Here is a 21,991-nt window from a genome sequence, read left to right on the forward strand (position 1 = left end):
CTAGCATAGCTCCAGCCCCAGGTTTTCTTTTAAATTTTATAGAAGTCTAGCCTTTAAATTGATACTACAGAGATTGAATTCTTCTTACCTTTTTGAATTGTTTAGTTAGCTGTCTTTACATAGACTCTTAAGAAATCAGCATGCAAATTGGCTTAAATAAAATTTTCGATTAGTTAGTGTAGGGTACACATACTTAAATTTTTGTTTTCTTCTTTACCTTTTGATTATTAAAATAATTATGTTAATGTAGGGATATAGAAAATACAATCAAAAACAAAATTATGGGGGCTAGAGCAATAGTACAGGGGATTGGGCGTTTGTCTTGCCTGCAGACAACCTGGGTTCAATCTTCAGCATCTCATATGGTCCCCTGAGCACTCCCAGAAGCAATTCTTGATTGCAGAGCCAGGAGTCATCCCTGAGCATCATAGGGTGTGACCCCCCAAAAAAAAAACCAACAAAAATTGCAAACAGACATAGGGGCTGGAGAGATAGTATGTATAGCAGGTAGGATGTCGGGTTTGCCTTTTACAAGTCCTGGGTGGGTTTGATTCCTCGCACCCCATATGGCTCCCCAGCCCTGACCCCCACAAACTCTCCAGGAGTTATCCTAGAGTTCAGAGCCAGGGAGTCTGGAGTAAGCCCTGAGCACTGTGTGTGGCCCCCAAATACAAACAAAAACAGGAAAAGATACTCCTGGTTTGCTTTCAGACTTCTAGAAGCAATAATTAACTACTTTTTTTAAAAATTTTTTTAAATAAAGGAAGCTCTAGACATTCATGCAGTTGATGGGACAACAGAAGAACCCTCTAGTCTTCAGACATCAACCACAAATGACCCAGGTATTATTTTAAATAATATATATTTAAGAAGATTTATTTGGGGCTTGACTCTGAGAAGTCAGAAATGCAGTGCTCATTCTTTTGTAGTAGACAGTTGTTTTATTATAACACTTTCTGAGTAGGTTGCAGAGCAAGAATTTCCCAGTTGGAAAAGGAATTGATAGAAGATTTGAAGACCTTGAGGCATAAGCAGGTGATACATCCTGGTCTTCAAGAAGGTAATATTTTCTATTTTTAAAAAAGCCAATTTAAAATTTTGTTCTTTTCCCCCTCCCTTTCCTCGTTTCCTTACCCCATTTCTTTTCCTTTGTTCTTTTTTAAAAATGTATTTATTTTTTGACTTTTGGATCACACTGGTATGCTCAGGGGTTTCTCCTAACTCTGCATTCAGGAATTACTCCTGATGGTGCTCAGGGGACCATATGGGGTGCTGGGGTTTGAATCTGGGTCGGCCACATGCAGTGCAAATGCCTGTACTATCGCTCCGGCTCTCCCTTACTCTTGATTCTATGTCATTTGGCACTTCTGTCAGCTTGCAGTTTTCTGTCCATTCATAATTCTTCACCTAGCTTAGAAACATGTTGAGGTCTTTTGTTCAGCCTCAGAGCAGCTTTCCAACTCTGAAGATAACATCTTTGTAAAACATGGTATCTCACATGTGATTGGAGATGTAGCTTAGCTCTGGAGCACTTGCCTTGCATGTGTGAGGCCCTAAGTTCAATCTCTGGCATGGTGCTACTCCAATGACAACCCTAAATCTTAATTCATTTAAAAAAATCATGATGATAACAGAAGTCTTTTGTTTTTTCTTGTAGTTCAGTATTTCCCATGCTATTTAAGTTTTGGTTAATTTTGTACCTTTTGTTTTCAAGAGAAAGGAGAGTCCTGCTTCATTCTTTTTTGGTTTTCTTTCTTTGTTTTTGGGCTATACCTAGCAGTGCCCAGGGCTTACTCCTGGCTCTGTACTCAGATATCACTCATGATGGTATTCACAGGACCATACAGGGTGCCAGGGATGGAACCCAGGTTGGCCATGTGCAAGGCAAGCATCCTATCCAGTGTACTGGGTAACCCCCTACTTAATTTTTTAAGTATTTAGTAGTATAGTTAGATATGTAAATAGAATACTTTAATTGTGTGAATCCTAAACAATTTTGTGTATTTTATTATTGGTCTGGACTTAGTTAAAAAGTTTGCAATCATTTGTTGTAATAGACTATATTGACTTTTTTTTTTTTTTTTTTTTTGCTTTTTGGGTCACACCTGGCGATGCACAGGGGTTAGGTTACTCCTGGCGGTGCTTAGGGGACCATATGGGATGCTGGGAATAGAACATGGGTCGGCCGCGTGCAAGGCAAACGCCCTACCCACTGTGCTATCTCTCCAGCCTCTATATTGACCTTTCTGATGGTGCTGAATAACTTTTCCTAAAATTAATTTATATTTATTTCCATTTAATTGTTTTGGATTTTGGGCCATACCCAGGGGTGGTTAGGACTTACTCCTGGCTCAGGGATCACTCTTGGGCGGGCAGTTCTGGGGACCATATGTTCTGCCAGGAACAGATGGAACCTGAATTGGCTACATGTAAGGCAAGCACCCTTGCTGTATTATTACTCTGGTTCCTTCATTGCTATTTTAGTAACTACTAACTTTCCTTTTGCTGATGCTTGTCTCTGGTTAAACTATGTTATGAGTTCATGTGAGGAAGACAAAAGGAAAGTGCTGTTCTCATCTCTCATATCAAGTGCCTGTTATCACATGATTTGTCACTGATCCTCTCTTTGCTGTAGTCTTTGGAAGGAAGTCGTTGTATAGCCCATGCTTAATAACTGCAGTTATTAAGGAAGAGTTATACGTCCACTTCCTGTGTTTGGAGTATTTGCATACATTTTTTGAAATCTCTTCAGAAGTTTTTCTACATTCATTATGTTTTGTTTCTGTTATTATCATCATTTTTCCCCCCACCATTATCATTGGTTTTAAGGCCACACCTGGCTCTGCTCAGGGCTTACTAATGGCTCTGTGCTCTGGGTTCATTCCTAGTAAGGCTTGGGAATCTCTATGGAACTTGTGTCAGCTGTGTGCAAGGCAAGCACCATACCCCTATACTGTCTCGTTCAGACCTATTTCTATTATCTTGTTTTTGTTTCATTTGGGTGCTATACCTAGTGATGTGCAGGAACTTTTTTCAACTTTATGTTCAGGTAACCATGTGGTGCTAAGAACAGAACCCTGTCCTCTTGCATTGTAGTTCATCTCAAATTGTTAAACTACGTACCAATCCCTTAAATATTTTTTGTTTGCTCCCAGCAATTGCTGGAATTGAACCCGGGGCTTTATAAATGTGAGGCAAGTAAATGTTCTACCTCTGGCATTTAGATGGCCCTTGCCACATTGAATTACTATTTGATAATCTGTTCAGAATTCTACCATTCAGATATTATAAAAGATTGAAATGTATTGTTAGAGTGATGCTTAGCTGAAGACTTTCTTATATATTTTTATTATATATATTATGTATATCTTTTTAAATTTTTATCAGTGAAACACCATGAGGTACAGTTGTAGACTTACAGATTTTTGTGCTTGGGTTTCAGTTATATATTGATCGAGTATCCATCCCTCCACCAATGCCCATTCTCCACCAGCACTAATCCCAGTATCCCTCCCATTCTCCCCATCCCCCACATCCCAGCCTGCCTCTGTGGCAGGGTATTCCCTTTTGTTCTCTCTCTCCTTTTGGGTGCTGTGGTTTGCAAAAGAGGAATTGAGTGGCAATCATGTTCGGTCTATAGTATATTTTTCTTATATAACAGAAAAATTCTGCTTTTCTGTTCTGTGTTGCCTATGTTTATTCCTCAGATGTGTTTATATGGCTGTTTTATATTTCAGAGGTTTTAGCTATAGACAGGCATTTTTGTTACAGTATTTTATTCTAGAACATTTCACCTTTGAACATAAAGGTTGCCTTTGTTTCTTTTTTTTCTACTTCTGTTTGTTTGAGGGGTGGGAAGTGGATTGAACCATACCCAAGAGTGCTCAGAATATGAATGGCCAAAAGACATATGAGAAAATGCTCTTAATCACTAATCATCAGGGAGATGTAGATCGAAACAACTATGAGATACCACCTCACACCACAGAGACTGGCACACATCCAAAAGAACAAAAGCAACCGCTGTTGGTGTGGATGTGGGGAGAGAGGGACCCTCCTACACTGCTGGTGGGAATGCCGACTGGTTCAGCCCTTTTGGAAAACAAAAGGTTGCTTCTCAAGAAATTAGAAATTGAGCTCCCATTTGACCCAACAGTACCACTTCTAATATATTGTGGAGAGGCAAAAAAGTATAGTCGAAATGACATCTGCACTTGTATGTTCATTGCTGCAATGTTCACAGTAGCCAAAATCTGGAAAAAACCTGAGTGCCCAAGAACAGATGACTGGTTAAAGAAACTTTGGTACATCTACACAGTGGAATACTATGCAACTGTTAGAAAAGATGAAGTCATGAAGTTTGCTAAGTGGTACTACATGGAAAGTGTCATGCTAAGTGAAATGAGTCAGAGAGGCAGACATAGAAAGATTGCACTCATCTGTGGAATATAAAGTAACAGAAGGGGAGACTAACACCCAAGAATAGCAGAGATAAGTACCAGGCGGTCTGTTCCACGACTTGGAAGCTGGCCTCACATGCTGGGGGAGAGAGCAGCTCAGATAGAGAAGGGAAAAACCAAGTAAAGTGTGGTTGGAGGACCTGCTCGGGATGGGAGATGTGTGCTGAAAGTAGACTATAGATCGAACACAATGGCCACTCAATACTTCTGTTGTAAACCACAACACCCAAAGAGAGAGAGAGAACAAAAGGGAATGCCCTGCCGCAGAGGCGGGGTGGATGGGGGAGTGGATGCTGGAATCATTGGTGGTGGAAGGTGGGCATTGGTGGAGGGATGGATACCCGAGCATTGTATGACTGAAATACAAGCATGAAAATATGTAAATTTGTAACTGTACCTACCTTACGGCGATTCAGTAATAAAAAATTTAAAAAAAATAAAGAGTGCTCAGGAACTACTTCTGACTGAATGTCCAGAAGTCACTGATTCTGATGGTGCTTATGGGATTATGTGGTGCTGAGTTTAATCTATATGCAAAACATGTGTTTAACCTATTTAAGCTGTTTCACTGATCTAGTAGCAAAGTAAATCTTTCTGTGTTTTTGGTTTTTTTTTGTTTGATTTGGTTTTTTTCTGGAGGCCACACCTGGCAGTGCTCAGGTGTACTCCTGGCTCTGAGCTCAGAAATCACTTTGAGAGGTGCTCAGTGGACCTTCCTGGAATGAACCCTTGTCAAGTCTAAGGCAAATACTCTACCGATTATACTATCCTCTGTGCCTTTTTGTTTTTAACTGCATCTGTTTGTGCTCAGCACTGCTCCTAGCAGTGCTTGGAGGACCATGCAGTGTGATCCAGTTCTGTCTTCATGAAGGGGTGTGTGTGGTGGGGGTGGGGGTGGTGGTGGTGCAGTCAATCATGTGAAAATATGAATTGAAGAAGTAGTGCCTAATATGGTAAAAAGGAAAATCCATTTAGGCTTATGATCTAATTTGAATTGTCATGTGGAAAGAATTTTATGCATTTTATCCAAGCACATTGAATATGCTTTTTATGAATAATTTAACTGGTCATTGTCACTTAAGATATTTTAAAATTACCTTATTATTTTTGGGGAAGGCGAGTTAAGTTGAGTAGCCATGCCTAGGGGCTGCTTGGAAGTCTATCCTGCTGTTGCTCAGGAAACCATGTTTGTAGTATTAGGATTTTTACGTGCAGCGTATGCTGAGACCTTTGAGCTGTCTCTTTAGCCTTATTTGTTTGGTTGGTTTTGGGCCACATTTGGCTGTGTTTTTAGGCTGCTCAGGGTTCTCTCTTTATGGTATTGCTCAAGGTATCATGCAATATTGAGAATTGAACACAGGTTCTCACACATGCAAAACAGGTGCTCTGCCACAGACTTACTTTTCAGCTACTATTTAATTTAAATTTATGAAGCTGAAGTTCTTATTCCTAAAAGTCAAGGGGTTGGAGCTGTAGTATAGCGTATAAGGGGATAAGGTGCTTGCCTGCATGCAGACCTGAGGGGTTTTTTTTTTTTGGAGTTTTGGGTCACACTGTGATGCATGGGGGTTACTCCTGGCTCATGCACTCAGAAATTACTCCTGGCAGTGCTCAGGGGACCATATGGGATGCTGGGAATGGAACCTGGGTTGGCCACGTGCAAGGCAAACCCCCTACCCGCTGTGCTATCACTATGGTCCCGGACCTGAGTTCTATCACCAGCACCCAAAATGGTTTCCTAAAGATCCCCCAGAGCAATTCCTGAGCACACAGACACAAGTAATCTTGAGCATCACTGGATGTGACCCTGAAATAAACAAAAAAAGAAAAACCAAAGGAAAAAAAATCCAAAGACTCAATCTAGATGTCATATGTATGTTATTTGGGGAAAGAATTTTCTTTTTTTTTTAAATTTTTTTTGGGGGGGGATGGGGAGAATTTTCTTAAAGAGATAACATTTCAAGGTGACAATCTAGGTGAAGCTAAGTTGGAAATTATTTTTTTAAAAGGTCCATGTTGGGGTTGTGGAGGAAAATGTACAAGCATATATCAACAGTAATGGACATGGACACAATTTGGACCTTAACATCAGCTGATCCTCCTAATCCTCCTAAGGGTGCCTACATAGCTGGATTTCCTGGAACCCTTTTTAATAGACCTGTGCTTAGTATCAGTCAGAGTGGAACCCCCTTCCCCATTCCCCCATCATCAGAGTTCTGTTGAAGCCAAAATAGATAAATAAACCGGTGTCTTTGGAGTTAAACAAATAGGAATTTATCCCCCTTTTTTCGCAGCCTAGGTCTCATGCCTTGCAAGGTTTGCAGCTCGCCTCCGAGCTCAATATCTGCCCCAAATTGATCCTGTTTAAAATAAATTTAGCTTTTATTATTTTTATTCTTAGGACTTGGCATACTTTTAGGGATGATGGCTAGATCTTATGGGCAGGTCCTTGGTGGAAAGAAGCGGTCACTGGTGAACAGTTGGTTTTGGAATACTGTATGAATGGAACTTAATCACGAATAATTTTGTGACTGAGATTTTTAGGAAAGTTGGAATGTCGGTTTTCCTAGCATATAAATAAGGCAGTAGGAGTTAAAATGAGAAAAAGTAACAGAGAAGATATTTTTTGCATCCATCCATAGGGACTATTCCCAATGGTGTTTAGGGATTCCTGACAGTGTTTGGTGATATATTCCTAAAAATTCAGTACTTGATGTATGTGGGGGTTCACCTAGTGGTGCTGGGGTTGAAACTCGGGGCCATTGTATATACTCGGCATGTACTCTCTGCACTTGAGCTATTTCTCTGGCTCCCAAGTGAAAGGTGAACATAGCTATTCCATCCACTCCGGTGATACCATAAGGAAAAGTTAAATAGAGATGCTCATACAGCTCTCATATTCACTGAATATTGTACATTCCTGTACAAGTTGTATAATTATAATGCAGCATTATAGTAATAGATAAATGATGGCCTGTCTGGCGAATAAATTGGAGTATACTGAGACAGTGGTGGAAGGAAATGTAAATCATGATGCTTCAAATTAAAAACTAAAGAACTGGAATATATTTGTAATCTGGAATAGTGTGCAACAGTGGATATAAAGCCATCCAGAAATCAGTCTGTCAACTGATTTCACATGTAAAATGTGAAGCAGTGCTGGAGAGATAGGCTGAGAACATGCTTTGCATGTATGTGGCCCAAGTTCAATACCTGGCACTGCCTGGTCCCCTGTGCACCACTGGGAGTGACTCCTGAATCTAGAACCAGGAGTCAAGCACTACTGTATGTGGCCCTAACCTCCACCCCCTAAAAAAAAAGTGAAGGAAATGAAAATTTGGAAAAGGATATGTGAAACATGAGGGGGTTTCTGTTGTTGATTTTGGAACATACCTGTTGGTTGTTCAGGGTTTACTCCTGTCTGCTCAGGGGTCTGTGCTGGTGTGGCTCAGGGGACCATATCGGGTTACTAGGAATCAAACCTGGATTGGCTGCATGCAAATGCCCTACCCACTGGACTTTTAATTTCCATCTATATGGAACCCTGTCTGCTCTGGTTCCTGAAGTAACTATGTGTTTTAAAAAATAGCTTTAGGCACCCTCTTCACGCATGTGTTCTCCCTTGAACACGTATCTCTTTTGCTTATCTCTGTCTCTTGCCTGTTTATACTGGGAGAAGCCTGTGTTTTCTCTTAAATATATACTTCTCTTTTTCTCCCTTTACATCTTACTGAATAAGTTACATTAAAAAATATCTTCAAAAAAAGTACCTTGTAATAACTAGAAAGTTAACTAAACCAGAAACTTTTTTAAAAGTTTGTATTAGATATTATAAATAATCTCTAGATTTTCAAGAAGTTAAAGGGTTAAAGCACAAAATGTGAGTTCTGTTATGTGTACATACTGATTACTGCTTAACAAACTTCACACATAAAGACTGCATATTTACTACTTAGTTCCTTTGGGTCAGGATTTTGGTGTCTTCTGAGGCTGTAATAATGATATCAGCTGGACCTGGTTTTTTATCAGAAGCTTGACTAGGGAGGAATTTCCTTCCTTTCTTCCTCAACTTGTTGGGAGAATTTATGTTCTTACAACTCTTAAGAGGGTGGGTGGGGTGATCAGTATTTCCTAAATTGTCACAGACATATAAAATATAATTCTGTGTATTCTATTCTTTTTCCATTGGTTAGAAGCAAGTCAGAGGCCCTATCCTCACTCATGGTGGGAGAGGAGACTTACAAATATATAATACCAGGGGGTGAGGATCATAGTGTCATTTTTTTGCCACTTTTCATCATTTTTGCTTCTCACTATATCTTGGGTCTCTCTTAGGTTTCCCACATTAAAAAAAGAACATAATCTGTGGTACTTTTTTCTTGTAGTTGGCTTAAAATTGAATTCAGTGGATCCATTGATGAGCATTGATCTTAAATACTTGGGAGTACAGCTACCTTTGGCTCCACCTAATAGTTTTCCTTTCTGGAACCTTACAGGAAACAACCCTGCCTCTCCTGGTAAGTGTACTGTATTTATAAAGTTAAACATAATTGTGATATAAGAAGCTACTTTTGTTAGAGACAGTCAAGATATTCTGAAGTCTTTTTCTGTTGGTTATCTTAAGAATGGGCTGGAGCGATAGCATAGCGGGTCGGGTGTTTGCCTTGCACGCGGCTGACTTGGGTTCTATTCCTCCGCCCCTCTTGGAGAGCCCAGCAAGATACGAAGAGTATTCTGCCCCCATGGCAAAGCCTGGCAAGCTACTCGTGACGTATTCGATATGCCAAAAACAGTAACAACAAGTCTCACAATGGAGACATTACGGGTACCCGCTCAAGCAAATCTAACAACGGGAGGACAGTGCTACAGTGCTATCTTAAGAATGATTTTTATCACTGTATCACTGTCACTGTCATCCCATTGATCATTGAATTGCTTAAGCAAGCACCAGTGATGTCTCTATTCCTTCCAGCCCTAAGATTTTAGCAGCCTCTTCTTACTCGTCTTTTTCCAACGAGTAGAGTCTCTTTCAGAGTCAGGGAAATGAGCCCTGTTGTCATTACTGTATTTGGAATATCGAATATGCCACGGGGAGCTTGCCAGACTCTGCCTGTGTGGGCGGGATACTCTCGGTACCTTGCCAGGCTCTCAGAGAGGCATATATTTATATATTTTTCTCTGATTTGTTGCCTACTGTCTGAAACCCATCAGATATGGTATAATAATTGTGGAAAATGGATAGAAAGTGTCTTACAATGTGTTGCATGCGGTCCAGAAAGTGGCCTGAAGCGTGATGGTGGTTGAGTAGTGGAGGTCAGCTGCTGGGGCTGGGTCCCTTGGGGTGGGGAGGACTCTCACTCACCCCACAGCCTGGCACAGAGTCTGGTGGCATGATTCTGGGAACCTCATTTTATACTCCCATCTGGGAGGAGCATCCTGAGTTCATTACTTTGAAAAATGATTTTTATATGTATTTTTAAATGAAAAAAATTATGTATGTTTTTTGTAATGGAAAAAAAACCTGGCTTGCTAGAATTTTGGTCACCTTTTACTTTTTCTTTTATAGATGCTGGATTTCCCTTCGTTTCTAGGACAGGCAAGACTAATGACTTCACCAAGATCAAAGGATGGAGGGGAAAGTTTCAGAGTGCTTCTGCGTCTAGGAATGAAGGTAAAAATTAGCTAAATATGTTATGACAAGTGGCCAGATGTGCTAAAACTAAGTATGGCTGTTATTTTTTTTTTGGTCTCTTTCCAGGAAAGAAAGAAAGGAAGGGAAAAGTATCTTGATACTTTTTGACCATTCTCTATGTTCTCTGTCCTTATCAAGGGTATTAGGTATTAGGTTTAAGCAACTCCTGAAGCCTTTTCAAACTATACTTTATCAGGTATTAGGTTTAAGCAACTCCTGAAGCCTTTTCAAACTATACTTTCTGTTACTCTAAAGTTATAAAAGCATCATTAGTTATTATATTCACTCAATTCATTCTACTTAGGAAATTGAGTAGCTTGTAATATAATGGTTCTTATCTTTCATTTAATATATATATTTTTTATAAACACCCTAGATTTATTACTTTTGTCCTTATTTATAGGTGGAAATGCAGAAGGTTCACTGAAAAATCGCTCTGCTTTCTGCAGTGATAAGCTAGATGAATATTTGGAAAATGAAGGGAAGCTGATGGAAACAAGTATGGGTTTCTCTGCCAATGCTCCCACTTCTCCTGTGGTATACCAACTTCCCACTAAGAGTACCAGCTATGTACGGACACTTGATAGTGTATTAAAGAAGCAATCTACTGTTTCCCCTTCTACCTCTTATTCTTTGAAGCCTCATTCAGCACCCCTTGCCTCGAGAAAGGGGAAATCCCAAAACAAACAGCCCACTCTCAGTAACCGAACTAAGTCATCTTATAAATCCATTTTACCATACCCTATTTCACCAAAGCAGAAACATAATCAGGTGACTCCAGGAGATAAAATTATCAAGAACTCTTCAAGCTCCATCTCAGAAAATGATGTGAATAACTTTGTTGCATCAGGTATAGATGAAAATACATTTCCAAAGCAGATTAGTTTGCGACAGACACACAACCAGCAGCAACAGCAGCAGCAGGGAACTCGCCCTGTAGGCTTGTCTAAGTCTCAGGTGAAGCTAATGGATCTGGAAGACTGTGCACTTTGGGAAGGAAAACCAAGGACCTATATTACTGAAGAGCGAGCCGATATATCCTTAACAACTCTCCTTACTGCTCAAGTAAGTTTATGTTTTCTCTGAGTTATATTAATGCTTGGTTAGATAGAATTAATTTAGGTAGGAAAGAAGAAACAGGGCCTTTCGAAAGATAGGATGAACATTTAATTTTACTACTAGCGATGTAGATATCTTTTACATTTGCGCTCCCTCCACTCCCCTACCTACCTCTCCCCTTTCTGCCACACCTGGCAGTGCTCAGAGGTTACTTCTGGCTCTACTCTCTCAAGAATCACTACTGGCAGACTTGGGAAACATGGGATCAAACCCGGGTCAGGCACTCTTCCTGCTGTGCTGTATCTCTGGTTCCAAAAATGTGAATACTTCTTTTTTTTTTTTTTTTGTCTTAGTCTCTTTTGTTTGTTTGTTTTGTGTCCAAATGCGAGGATCCTCAGGCTACTCCTGGCTCTGTGCCTGGGGGTTGTTCCTGGCCCTGCTTAGGGAACCATGTGGTGCCAGGAATTAAGTCTGGGCCTCCTCTTGCAAAGCATGCACTGCAGCCTATTGAGCTCTCTGCTCGCTTTTTAATTTTTAATTCTGTAACTAAATTTTAGAGCTATGGATTATCTGATAATAGGAGGGAATACTAAATGTTTTTATGCAAATATTTTTATTTCTAGATATTTCTAAATATTCTAAATATTTTATTTCAAATATTGTGTTTCTTTGTTACCATAGAGCAGGCCAATGAACTTTCTGGGAAAGGCCAGATAGTAAATATTTTAGGCTTTGCAGGTTATATGCTTTTTTTTTTCATTTTTTATAATTTTATTTATTGAATTACCATGAGAGCAGTTACAAAGTTTTCGGGTTTAAGTCTCAGTCATACAGTGAAACACCCGTACCTTCATCATTGCCCATTCTCCACCACCAAAACCCCAGTATACCCCCATTCTACACCCTCCCCCTATCTGTGGATCAGATGATTTCCATATTACTCTCTCTCTACTTTGATTACATTCAGTATTTTGACACCAGACCCATGGGATTTTACCCCAACACTCAGATCTGCTGAAAAGGCAACCGTAGAGAATTTGTTTTCTATTGCTGGTTATGAATAAGTTATGATGTTGCACGGCTGCAGTAGTGGCTACGCGATTTTGAAATTCTGAAATTTTAACACTTAAATCTGGAGGGATTTCTGCCAAAACCTGCTGGGTTCCGAGATTTGTTCCTGAGTCTCTTGGATCGTGGCCGTTAGCAGCTTGATCAGGAGCAAGAAAGGCTTTTCATGGGTGGCGACTCGGGATCTCGTTGGGACGGGGAGGAAAGGACCGGCTCCACCCCCATCCCATGAGGCCCCTGTGAGTCTCATCACTGAGGGCCCAAATCTGACTGTCCAATGGCCTCTGGAGAATGGTGGCCACCGAGTAGCCTAGAGGGAGCAGGCAGAGAGACAGCACCCTTTCCCCCCTGGGGTGATCCAGGAACAGTAATCTACTGCGGGTCTAGATGCATTTCTGCCAAAAGCCACTGGATTCCGAGATTTGTTTCTGAGTTTCTGGGATAATGGTCATTAAGCAGCTTCATCTGGAGCCGGAGAGGCCATTCGTGGACAGTCTAGTGGTCTAGTTGGGGTGGGGAGGAAAGAGCCAGCTCCGCCCCCATTCCATGAGACCCCACGTGTCTTGTCACTGTGGGCCCAAACCTGACTGTCCAGTGGCCTCTGGGGGATGGTGGCCACTGAGCCTCCAAGGGGGAGCAGGCGGAGGGACAGCACCCTTTCCTCCCTGGGGTGGCCTGGTGACAATAACCTACTCTGCGGTCCGGATACATTTCTCCAAAAGCCACTGGGTTTCGAGATTTGTTTCTGAGTCTCTGGGATCATGGCCGTTAAGCAGCTTGATCAGGAGCCAGAGAGGCCGTTTGTGGGTGCCGACTCAGGGTCTCATTGAGACAGGGAGGAAAGGGCCGGCTCCACCCCCATTCCATAAGACCCCATGTGTCTCGTCACTGTGGGCTGAAACCTGACTGTCCAGTGGCCTCTGGAGGATGGCGGCCACTGGGCCGCCCGGGGAAACAAGCCAAGGCACAAAACCTCTTCCCACCTGGAGTGTCCCGGCGCCGGTAACCTACTGCAGGGTCTGGGCGCATTTCTGCCAAAAAGCCGTTGGGTTTCGAGATTTGTTTCTGAGTCTCTGGGATCATGGCCATTAAGCAGTTTGATCAGGAACCAGAGAGGCCATGCCTCCAATTATATAGCTGAGCCGGAGGTGGTTTGTGGATGTGTTTCCCACATACCTAACTTTTGGCCATTTACTTTCTTGGTAAACTTTGCCCCAAGGTTTTGGGGTCTGGCCAGAGGCATAGCAGCAATTTTGGGGTATCTGGAAGTCTGAAGGCACCATCAGGCCGCACTCGCCTCACTGGTACAGATTGACCTGCTGTTGGCACCATACCCCCTGCAGGTTATATGCTTTTATTATCAAATTTACTGCTTTTGTGACATAGACATGTAAATGAAAGGGCCTGTATTTTAGTGAAAATTTGTGAAACAGTGGCTATGACCCATAAGTTTATTAACTAAATACTTAATATTCCCTTAGAGTATTATGTGATTTCTAGTAAGAAAACTTAAATTTGTTGATATTTTGTCTTGCCATTGATTAAAATTTTTATTTTCTTCTCTGTGTTACATATTAGACTGGGAGATTTCTCAGAGTACTGGTGTTATATTCCTGTTCTGTCCTGTGAATCTCTGATTATCTTGTGATATTAATATTCAGAATCTGTGAAGTCCAACCAACATATTGCTAGTTGTCATTTTATTTAATTTCATATGAAATAGTATTTAGTTACAAATATGAATCACATATTTCTTCACTCTGTATTGACTTTATTGATGGTATTTAAGGTTGATGACATTCACAATTCACAATTTTCTATTTTGACTTTAGGCATCTCTCAAAACTAAACCTATTCATACAATCATAAGGAAACGAGCCCCTCCATGCAACAATGACTTCTGTCGATTGGGATGTGTATGTGCCAGTCTAGCCTTGGAGAAACGCCAGCCTGCTCACTGCCGCCGACCAGATTGCATGTTTGGCTGCACTTGTTTGAAACGGAAAGTTGTGCTAGTGAAAGGGGGATCCAAAACAAAGCACTTCCAGAGGAAGACTGTGCATCGTGATTCAGTGTTTTATGAAACGTTGGGAGAGGAGCCAAGAGAAGAAGAGGAGGGAACCAGGGAGGAGGAAGAACAACTGAAAGAGAAAAAGAAGAGAAAGAAGCTGGAATACAGTGAGTATTAATTGAGAGAACTCAGTTTTTTTATTTTTAAAGCAAAGTAGGTTATTTTGAAACCTTTTAGAAGTATTACTTGCTTTCCAGTCCTTATTAAGTCTGATAAGGATTTTGATTACCCTTGAATGATATTTATACATGGTTTGTATGATTCATGTATTTGCATACACGAGCATTTTTTTTACAAGTTTTCTCTTGAAAATTAGCTTTTCTGATGCTAAATTGAATCATTTCACTTTTTATTATGCAAATTTTCATTTGGATTATGGAATGTTTTTAAGGTTTCATCTTTTTTGTTTGTTTTTTTCTTCCTTTACCACCAATCTGTATTCTCTGAGTAAAAATATGATCAATATAATTCATCATTTTTTTTTCTCACCAACTGTATTGAGACATAATTAACAAATTGCATATAAATATACAGTTGATGATTTGGTATATATATTTACATTGCGAAATGATGACAACCACAATAGAGTTTATAGAGTTTACATATTCTCTCCCCAGCCTCCTCAAAAGAAGAAATTTCTGCAAGACTTTAGTCAGTTTAAGTCATTCAATGGGTAAAAGGAGTTTTTTTGTTTTTTGTTTTTTTTAGTCACTTTACTGAATTTATTAGTTCAAGTATTACAGGAGACCCACATGGACAAGTGCCTGTGTAGAAAAGTATAAAATATTTAACTTGTCTATGTAAAGTAATGAAGTTACATATTTGCTAGTAGATTTATTTATGGCAGGGAGGAGGAATTGAACATTTTTTCTTTTTTGTTCCATTCCATGCAAATGGAATATTTTTATTTGCTGGAATGATAAAGCTTTTATTTTTGCCCTTGAAAAATTGTTTTATTTTTTAATCTTGTATTCTTGAGTAGTGTGGGAAGTTCTGCATACAAAACTTAGGACACTTACAGAATTATAGGGTATCACTAAGTAGATTTTATGTCAATGGACTAGGTCTTTTCACAATTTCGGACTTTTTTTGTTTGTTTGTTTTTCCTAAGTTTTTTATTGAATCACTGTGAGATAGACCCTTACAAAGCTGTTCATGATTGGGTTTCAGTCATACCGTATTCCAACACCCATCCCTCCACCAGTGTACATTTCCCAGCACCAGTGTCCCCAAGTTCCCTCCCTCACCCTTCACCCACTGCCTGCCTCTGTGGCAGGTGCTTTTCTCCCTGTCTCCCTCTCTCCCACCCTCTCCCTCTTCTACCTCTCCCTCCCTCTTATTCCTTTTCTCCCTCCTCTCTCTCCCTCTCTCTCTCTCTCTCTCTCTCCCCCTTCCTCTGTCTCTCTGTCTCTCTCTCCCCCTCTCCCCCTAGCCCCCCTCTATTGCCCCTCCCCCTTTTGGGCATTGTGGTTTACAATATTGATATTGAAAGTTTGGGTGATAGGAGTTTTGAGGGTAGAATAAAAGCATGACAGCTGAACGTTAAGTTGTATACCTTTGGGTGTGAGGGAGCTATATTTAGGGCTTACTCCTAGCTCCATGCTTAGGATCATTCCTGGAGGTCTGAGCATCAAACGTGTCTTTTTCTTTTTCCCAAATTTAAATTTTTTTCTCCTTTCTGGTATTTTTATGTTTAAATATATTTAATATGATTTTGCCATATAATTGAAAATACTGTTTTTAATTTATTAGAAATTCCTTCTTTTGGCAGTTTAATCAGAGTGGGTAATTAATTTTTGTGCATAGCAAATATGTCCTTATCTTTTCTAATGTTGATAAGAAAAAATTTTCATCTGAAGACAATACTCTATGTGAAGCTTACATATTCTCACCACGTCTAAGTTTTCTTTGGATATTCTGACTTCCTCCCATATCCTAAAGATGTGCATATTATGTTTATTCAGTGTCTAAATTGTCCAAAAATAGTGATTGTGGCTGTGACTGAGTATACTCTACCACGGAAGACTCTCATCTAGGATTTATTTCTGCTATGTACTTGAACTGTTGCAGTAGGTTCCAGTCACCCTTGACTCTGCATTGAAATAAGCAGGTTCAGAAGTGAATGAATAATAAATTACAAATTATTATTTTGTAGTAGCAATATCTTGAGTCTGGATTGAGAGTTGTGTTGTGGTATGTGAGAGAGATCAGAAGTGGTGGTAGAGATTGAATATATGAGTTATATAACTAAGAATGGCTAGCAACCGAATTACAAGTCAAGTCTATGCTTAAAATAAGGGTATATATTTAACATCCAGTGATTCAGGAAAAACACAGAGTCCTGGTGACTTCATTGAGGCTGTGCTGCAGGAAATAAAAATTAAATTACAAAGAGTCGATCCAGCTGAGGGAAAAAAATTTAGGATGGGGGGGGGAATCTGTATTTGGACGACAACTAGACTATGTTGCAGGATTTGAAAGCTACCAGTCTAGTTGAAAGTAGAGAACAAGATGCTGAGAAGACTGTCTTCAAGAAGACATCATCAGACTTACTGTTAAGAAATAACGGTCAGGAAAAAGAGAGACAGTGCAGTGTTTACGGTGTTTGCTGTGGCTTACAGGGATTAGATTCCTGACACTATTTCTGGTCCTCTGAATACCACCAGGAGTAAGCCATATAGCCTGCTGAGTGTGGCCTGGAAAGAGCAAAACAAAAATAAATAAATAACTTTGTTAAGACTGAGGATGTAGAGAGCATGTGTTGCATGTATATTCCTCTGGGATGTGCCCAGTTCTAAAATCAAATAGAAATAAATCTTATAGTCTTTGTATTATAAGGGATCTTCACCTTATAAGTGCACTAATAAATTTTGGCATTTAGAGAGCTTACTAATAAACCATTATAATACCAATAATAGACCACTTAGCAGTAGAGTCTTGACTGTTCACCTGCTGGCCTGTTAAGTAGCTTGCCCGTGAGGTCATATTTGTTTTTTAGGGGTTTTTTGTTTTTGTTTTTCGTTTTGTTTTGTTTTGTTTTGCTTTTTAGGTCACACCTGGCGTTGCACGGGGTTACTCCTGGTTCATGCACTCAGGAATTACTCCTGGCAATGCTCGGGGGACCATATGGGATGCTGGAAATTGAACCTTGCTTGTTGGCCTCCTGCAAGGCAAACGCCTTACCCGCTGTACTATCGCTCCAGCTGTGTGAGGTCATGTTTCTATGGCATTGGGTGGTAGGGATTTGAGTCCATATTTTTCTGACTTCTAAGTATTTCTGGTTTTTCTGGTATGATGTCACTCTTATTATACTATTTCTTTATAGCATATGTAATATTAAAAACTGGATATTGAAATCTAGTAATTTGATAACTCTGGATAAAGATTCTGCTTTTCCAAGATTCGTTGTTAACTGTTTTTGATATGTAGCCCATCTTTGTGCTAAGGAATAGCCTACATAATAGATACAAGGTTTTTCTGTGTCTGTTTTCCAAGCTACTTATGGCTTGTTTATTTGGTGTCACAAATTTTATGTAGATGACATACGCCCTCCTTTTACATTCTTGCCATTTTCTCTGTGTGTGTGTGTGTGTGTGTGTGTGTGTGTTGGTTTTTTGTTGGTTTGTTTTAGGGGTGGGAGTTGGTTTTGGGGCCACAACTGGGGATGCTCAGTGGTTACTCCTGGCTCTGTACTCAAGGCTTACTCCTGTCAGTGTTCAAGGAGACCGTATAAGTTGCCAGAGATCAAACTTGTATCAGCCATATGCAAGGCAAACACTCCACCCACTGTACTATCACTCCAGCCCCAAGCTGTTAATTTTTTATTCCCAACCAATCTTGCTTTATTTCACGGTATTTGATAATTACACATTTGCTCGATTTACTAGTTTATTTCTCACACTGGTTTATAGACTTTGTGAAGGCTAGAACTTTGTTTTTGTTTTATTTTGTTTGTTTTTGGACTACGACTAGTAATGCTCAGGAATGGCGCAGTCACCTGTTTGGAGAACCATGTGATGCCAGAATCAAACCCTGAGTTACTATCTGCAAAGCATGCACTTCAGCCTTTTGAGTAATCTCTCCAACTTGAAGAACTTTCTTCTTTATTCATTCTTTTAAACATTTCTAATGTTTAAAGCAGTACTTATAATTGCTATGCAGTAAATATTTGGTTAATAAAAGTACAAGGGGAGTAAAAAGGCTTTAAAATTTTTTTAGAGTCTTAATAGTATTATTTATGAAGAAGCATATTTTATTTTGACAATATGCTTTAGTAAGCTTTTGTTGTTAAAGGCACCTAATAATCTTACTCTTCTTTTTTTAAGCTATTTGTGAAACAGAGCCGGAGCAACCAGTTCGACATTACCCATTATGGGTAAAAGTGGAAGGAGAAATAGATCCAGAGCCAGTTTATATCCCAACACCTTCAGTCATTGAGCCTGTGAAACCATTGTTGTTGCCTCAGCCAGAAGTTCTATCTACCACTGTTAAGGGCAAACCGCTCACTGGTATTAAATCTGCACGTGCATATACTCCCAAACCCAATCCTGTGGTAAGCTTGGAATTTTTTTTCTTTAATTAAGAAAGTTAAGATCAGAATTTTGGCTTATAGTATGGATTATTTTGCTCTCAAAAGATTTCCTGTAAGCCATCCTTTTTTTCTGAGTTTAGTGAGATGCTTACTGGCACCAGAAAAAAATGGTATAGAAATAGAGATGAAAAAAAAAAAGAAATAGAGATGAATAGTAATTCTTGTTTTGTCGGGGGAGAGGTGTTACATACCTTGGTTTGCTCAGAAATTCCTCCATACTCAGTTCTTGGGATCACTTGGTAATCATACCAGGGCCTCCGTAAAGCATGTGCTCTAGCTCACTGAGTTATCTTTCCCCAACCCCAATAATAGTTACTTCTTTTTTTGTTATTGGCTTTGGTGCTGCACCTGGCACTGTCCAGGGTTTACTTTGACTCTTTGGTCAGAGATCACTCTTGGCAGGGCCTGGAGAACCATCTGCGGGGCCAAGAATTGAACCTCAGTCAGCAGTGTGCAAGGAAAGTGCACTACCTGTTGTCCTAGTCCTCTGGCCTCCATTGGTAGTAATTTTTATTTATTTTTATTTTTTATTTTATTTTATTATTTTGGCTTTTTGGGTCACACCCGGCGATGCACAGGGGTTACTCCTGGCTCTGCACTCAGGAATTACACCTGGCGGTGCTCAGGGACCATATGGGATGCTGGGAATCAAACCCGGGTCAGCCACGTGCAAGGCAAACGCCCTACCCACTGTGCTATTGCTCCAGCCCCCATTGGTAGCAATTTTTAAGGATAGTAAAATCTCTTTAGGAAGATCATGTAAAGATGAGCTGCTTTTTAAAAATTCATTACTTGCACAAGTTTTAAAAATAACTTTTATTCCAGGTTTTGAGAGATAGTACAATGGGTAGGGTTTGCACCTTGCCCTTGCCATCAGCAGGCCCATCTTCAACCCCCCCACCATCCCATATGGTACTTCTAGCACTGTGAGGATAAATTCCTGAGTTCAGCCAGGAATAACCTCTGAGCATTGCCAGGTGTCCTGAAAAACAAAGACACTTTTTTTCCCCCGTAAACAATTAATTAGAAATGTCATGTATATTATTGGTAGAAAATATTAGTAAAAAAATGCTTTTTAAAAATTAGCTTGCTCTTTGGGTGGTAGGCAGGTGGGTGGAACAGTACTGGAACCACTCCCAGTAGTTCTTTGAGGGTCGGGGGCAGCCAGTTCAGCTCCATGCAGGCAAGTGCTGTACCTACTATACAGTCTCTCCAGCTTTTCCATTGGACTTTTAAATATGAAGTGCATTTTTTCACAGATAATTTGAGAAGCACAGTTCTCATGTGACCTGAAGTATCCGAAGAGAATTATCTGCTCCATGAATTAGCACATGTAAACTGTACTTGTACTTTTTTTTTCCCCTTTTTGGGTCACACCCAGTGATATCCAGGGGTTATTCCTGGCTGTGCACTCAGAAATTATTTCTGGTGGTGCTTGGGGGACCATACAGGATACCGGGGATCAAACCTAGGCCAGCTATGTATAAGGCAAATTACCCTACTGACTGTACTATTGCTCCAACCCTGTATTTGTCCTATTTAACTTTAAAATTTACACTTAGGAATTTTGTGGGGAAGTTGGAGGGCCCTCAGTAGTATTTTCACATTGTGGGACTATACCTGGTCATCCTTAGCCGGCTTTGTGGGCCTGATGATTTTGGTGCTCAGGCTTGTATCCAGACCTGTGACTCAGGGGTAATCAGGGCTCTACTTGCTCGTTCTCAGGGCACCTTATTGTGCCAGGGATTGAGCTCATGTTTTTGCTGTACTTCAGAATTTTACTTGTTGAATCAGGAGAGAGAGCTTAACTAGCTAGGTGTGTACTTTGCATACAGCAGGCCTTTGTTCATTCCCTGGCACCATATGGTTATCTGAGCATGTAACAAGCACTATCAGATGTTGACCTCCCTCTACCTCCAACCCCCAGTACACACACACACACACACACACACACACACACACACACACACACACAGTGTTAACATTGTTTCGATCAACTAGGGATGATTTTTGGTACTTAAAAAGTTTGCTTAACAGTTACAATAGAAACCAAGATCATCCCTTTCCTTTTGGAGTGTAATCCACTCCACCCACCCCCCCATGTATGGAATGTTTTGTTGTATGATACTTACAGATTCGGGAAGAGGACAAAGACCCAGTCTACCTGTACTTTGAAAGCATGATGACTTGTGCTCGAGTTCGAGTCTATGAAAGAAGAAAGGAGGAACAGAAAAAATCGTCACCATTACCATCACCACCATTTCAGCCCCAGGACTCATGTCATTCTAATCCTGAGGACTGTAGTACAAAGGTGAGTTACTTCTTGTATAATTTGCCCTTTTTAACTTCTAGTTTCCTATTACTGGTATAAGAATTTACATTAATATCAGGATAATGTAATTTTTTTTTTTTGACTCGGATGGAGCGATAGCACAGCGGGTAGGGCGTCTGCCTTGCACGCAGCCAACATGGCCGACTCGAGTTCGATTCCTCCGCCCCTCTCGGAGAGCCCGGCAAGCTACCGAGAGTATTCGATATGCCAGACACAGTAACAACAAAGTCTCCAATGGAGACGTTACTGGGCCCGCTCGAGCAAATCGAGGATCAACGGGAGGGCCTTTACCTTTTACCTTAATGTAATTTTTGTGGGGTGGAGAAGGCTTCAGTGTCAAGCATAGGAATTATCTATTTTTTTGTGTGTGCCTAAGATATTAGTACCTTAGTTTTTTTTTGTTTGTTTGGGGGTTACCCCCAAAACACACACACACACACACACACACACTCTCTCTCTCTCTCTCTCTCTCTCTCTCTCTCTCTCTCTCATGGTGGTGCTCAGGGACTATTCCTGATTCTGAGCAGTATCTGATTGCAGAGCTAGGAGTTGCCCCTGAGCATAGCCCCAAAACAAAACAAAAATTCGCCTTCAGAATTTTAAATTTCTGGTTTCAGTAAAATTTTTTGTGATTATTAGGACTTGCCTCTTTTTGTATTAGTAAACTTCTTAAATTACTGGCGCTTATCCCATCAAATACCAGCTCTGTTTCTTTACT

The 21,991-nt window shown here is 40.4% G+C and overlaps 1 protein-coding gene across 5 annotated transcripts in view; it reads left to right on the top strand.

Moving 5' to 3' along the window:
• MGA (MAX dimerization protein MGA) overlaps positions 1–21,991 on the top strand; it is a 78,073-nt gene that overhangs the window by 17,791 nt on the left and 38,291 nt on the right. For 4 of the 5 annotated variants that reach the window (XM_056134472.1, XM_056134473.1, XM_056134474.1 and 1 more), the window contains exons 3-10: positions 764–842; positions 965–1,060; positions 8,846–8,977; positions 10,027–10,131; positions 10,556–11,217; positions 14,112–14,457; positions 18,676–18,902; positions 21,076–21,252. In XM_056134472.1, the coding sequence (XP_055990447.1) occupies positions 764–842; positions 965–1,060; positions 8,846–8,977; positions 10,027–10,131; positions 10,556–11,217; positions 14,112–14,457; positions 18,676–18,902; positions 21,076–21,252 (1,824 nt within the window). Of the gene's footprint in view, positions 1–763; positions 843–964; positions 1,061–8,845; positions 8,978–10,026; positions 10,132–10,555; positions 11,218–14,111; positions 14,458–18,675; positions 18,903–21,075; positions 21,253–21,991 lie in introns of those variants that run through there. The other variant, XM_056134471.1, reaches the window with a different exon arrangement.

This window comes from Sorex fumeus, unplaced genomic scaffold, assembly GCF_029834395.1.
Source record: "Sorex fumeus unplaced genomic scaffold, SorFum_2.1 ptg000098l, whole genome shotgun sequence".
NCBI classification, from domain to species: domain Eukaryota; kingdom Metazoa; phylum Chordata; class Mammalia; order Eulipotyphla; family Soricidae; genus Sorex; species Sorex fumeus.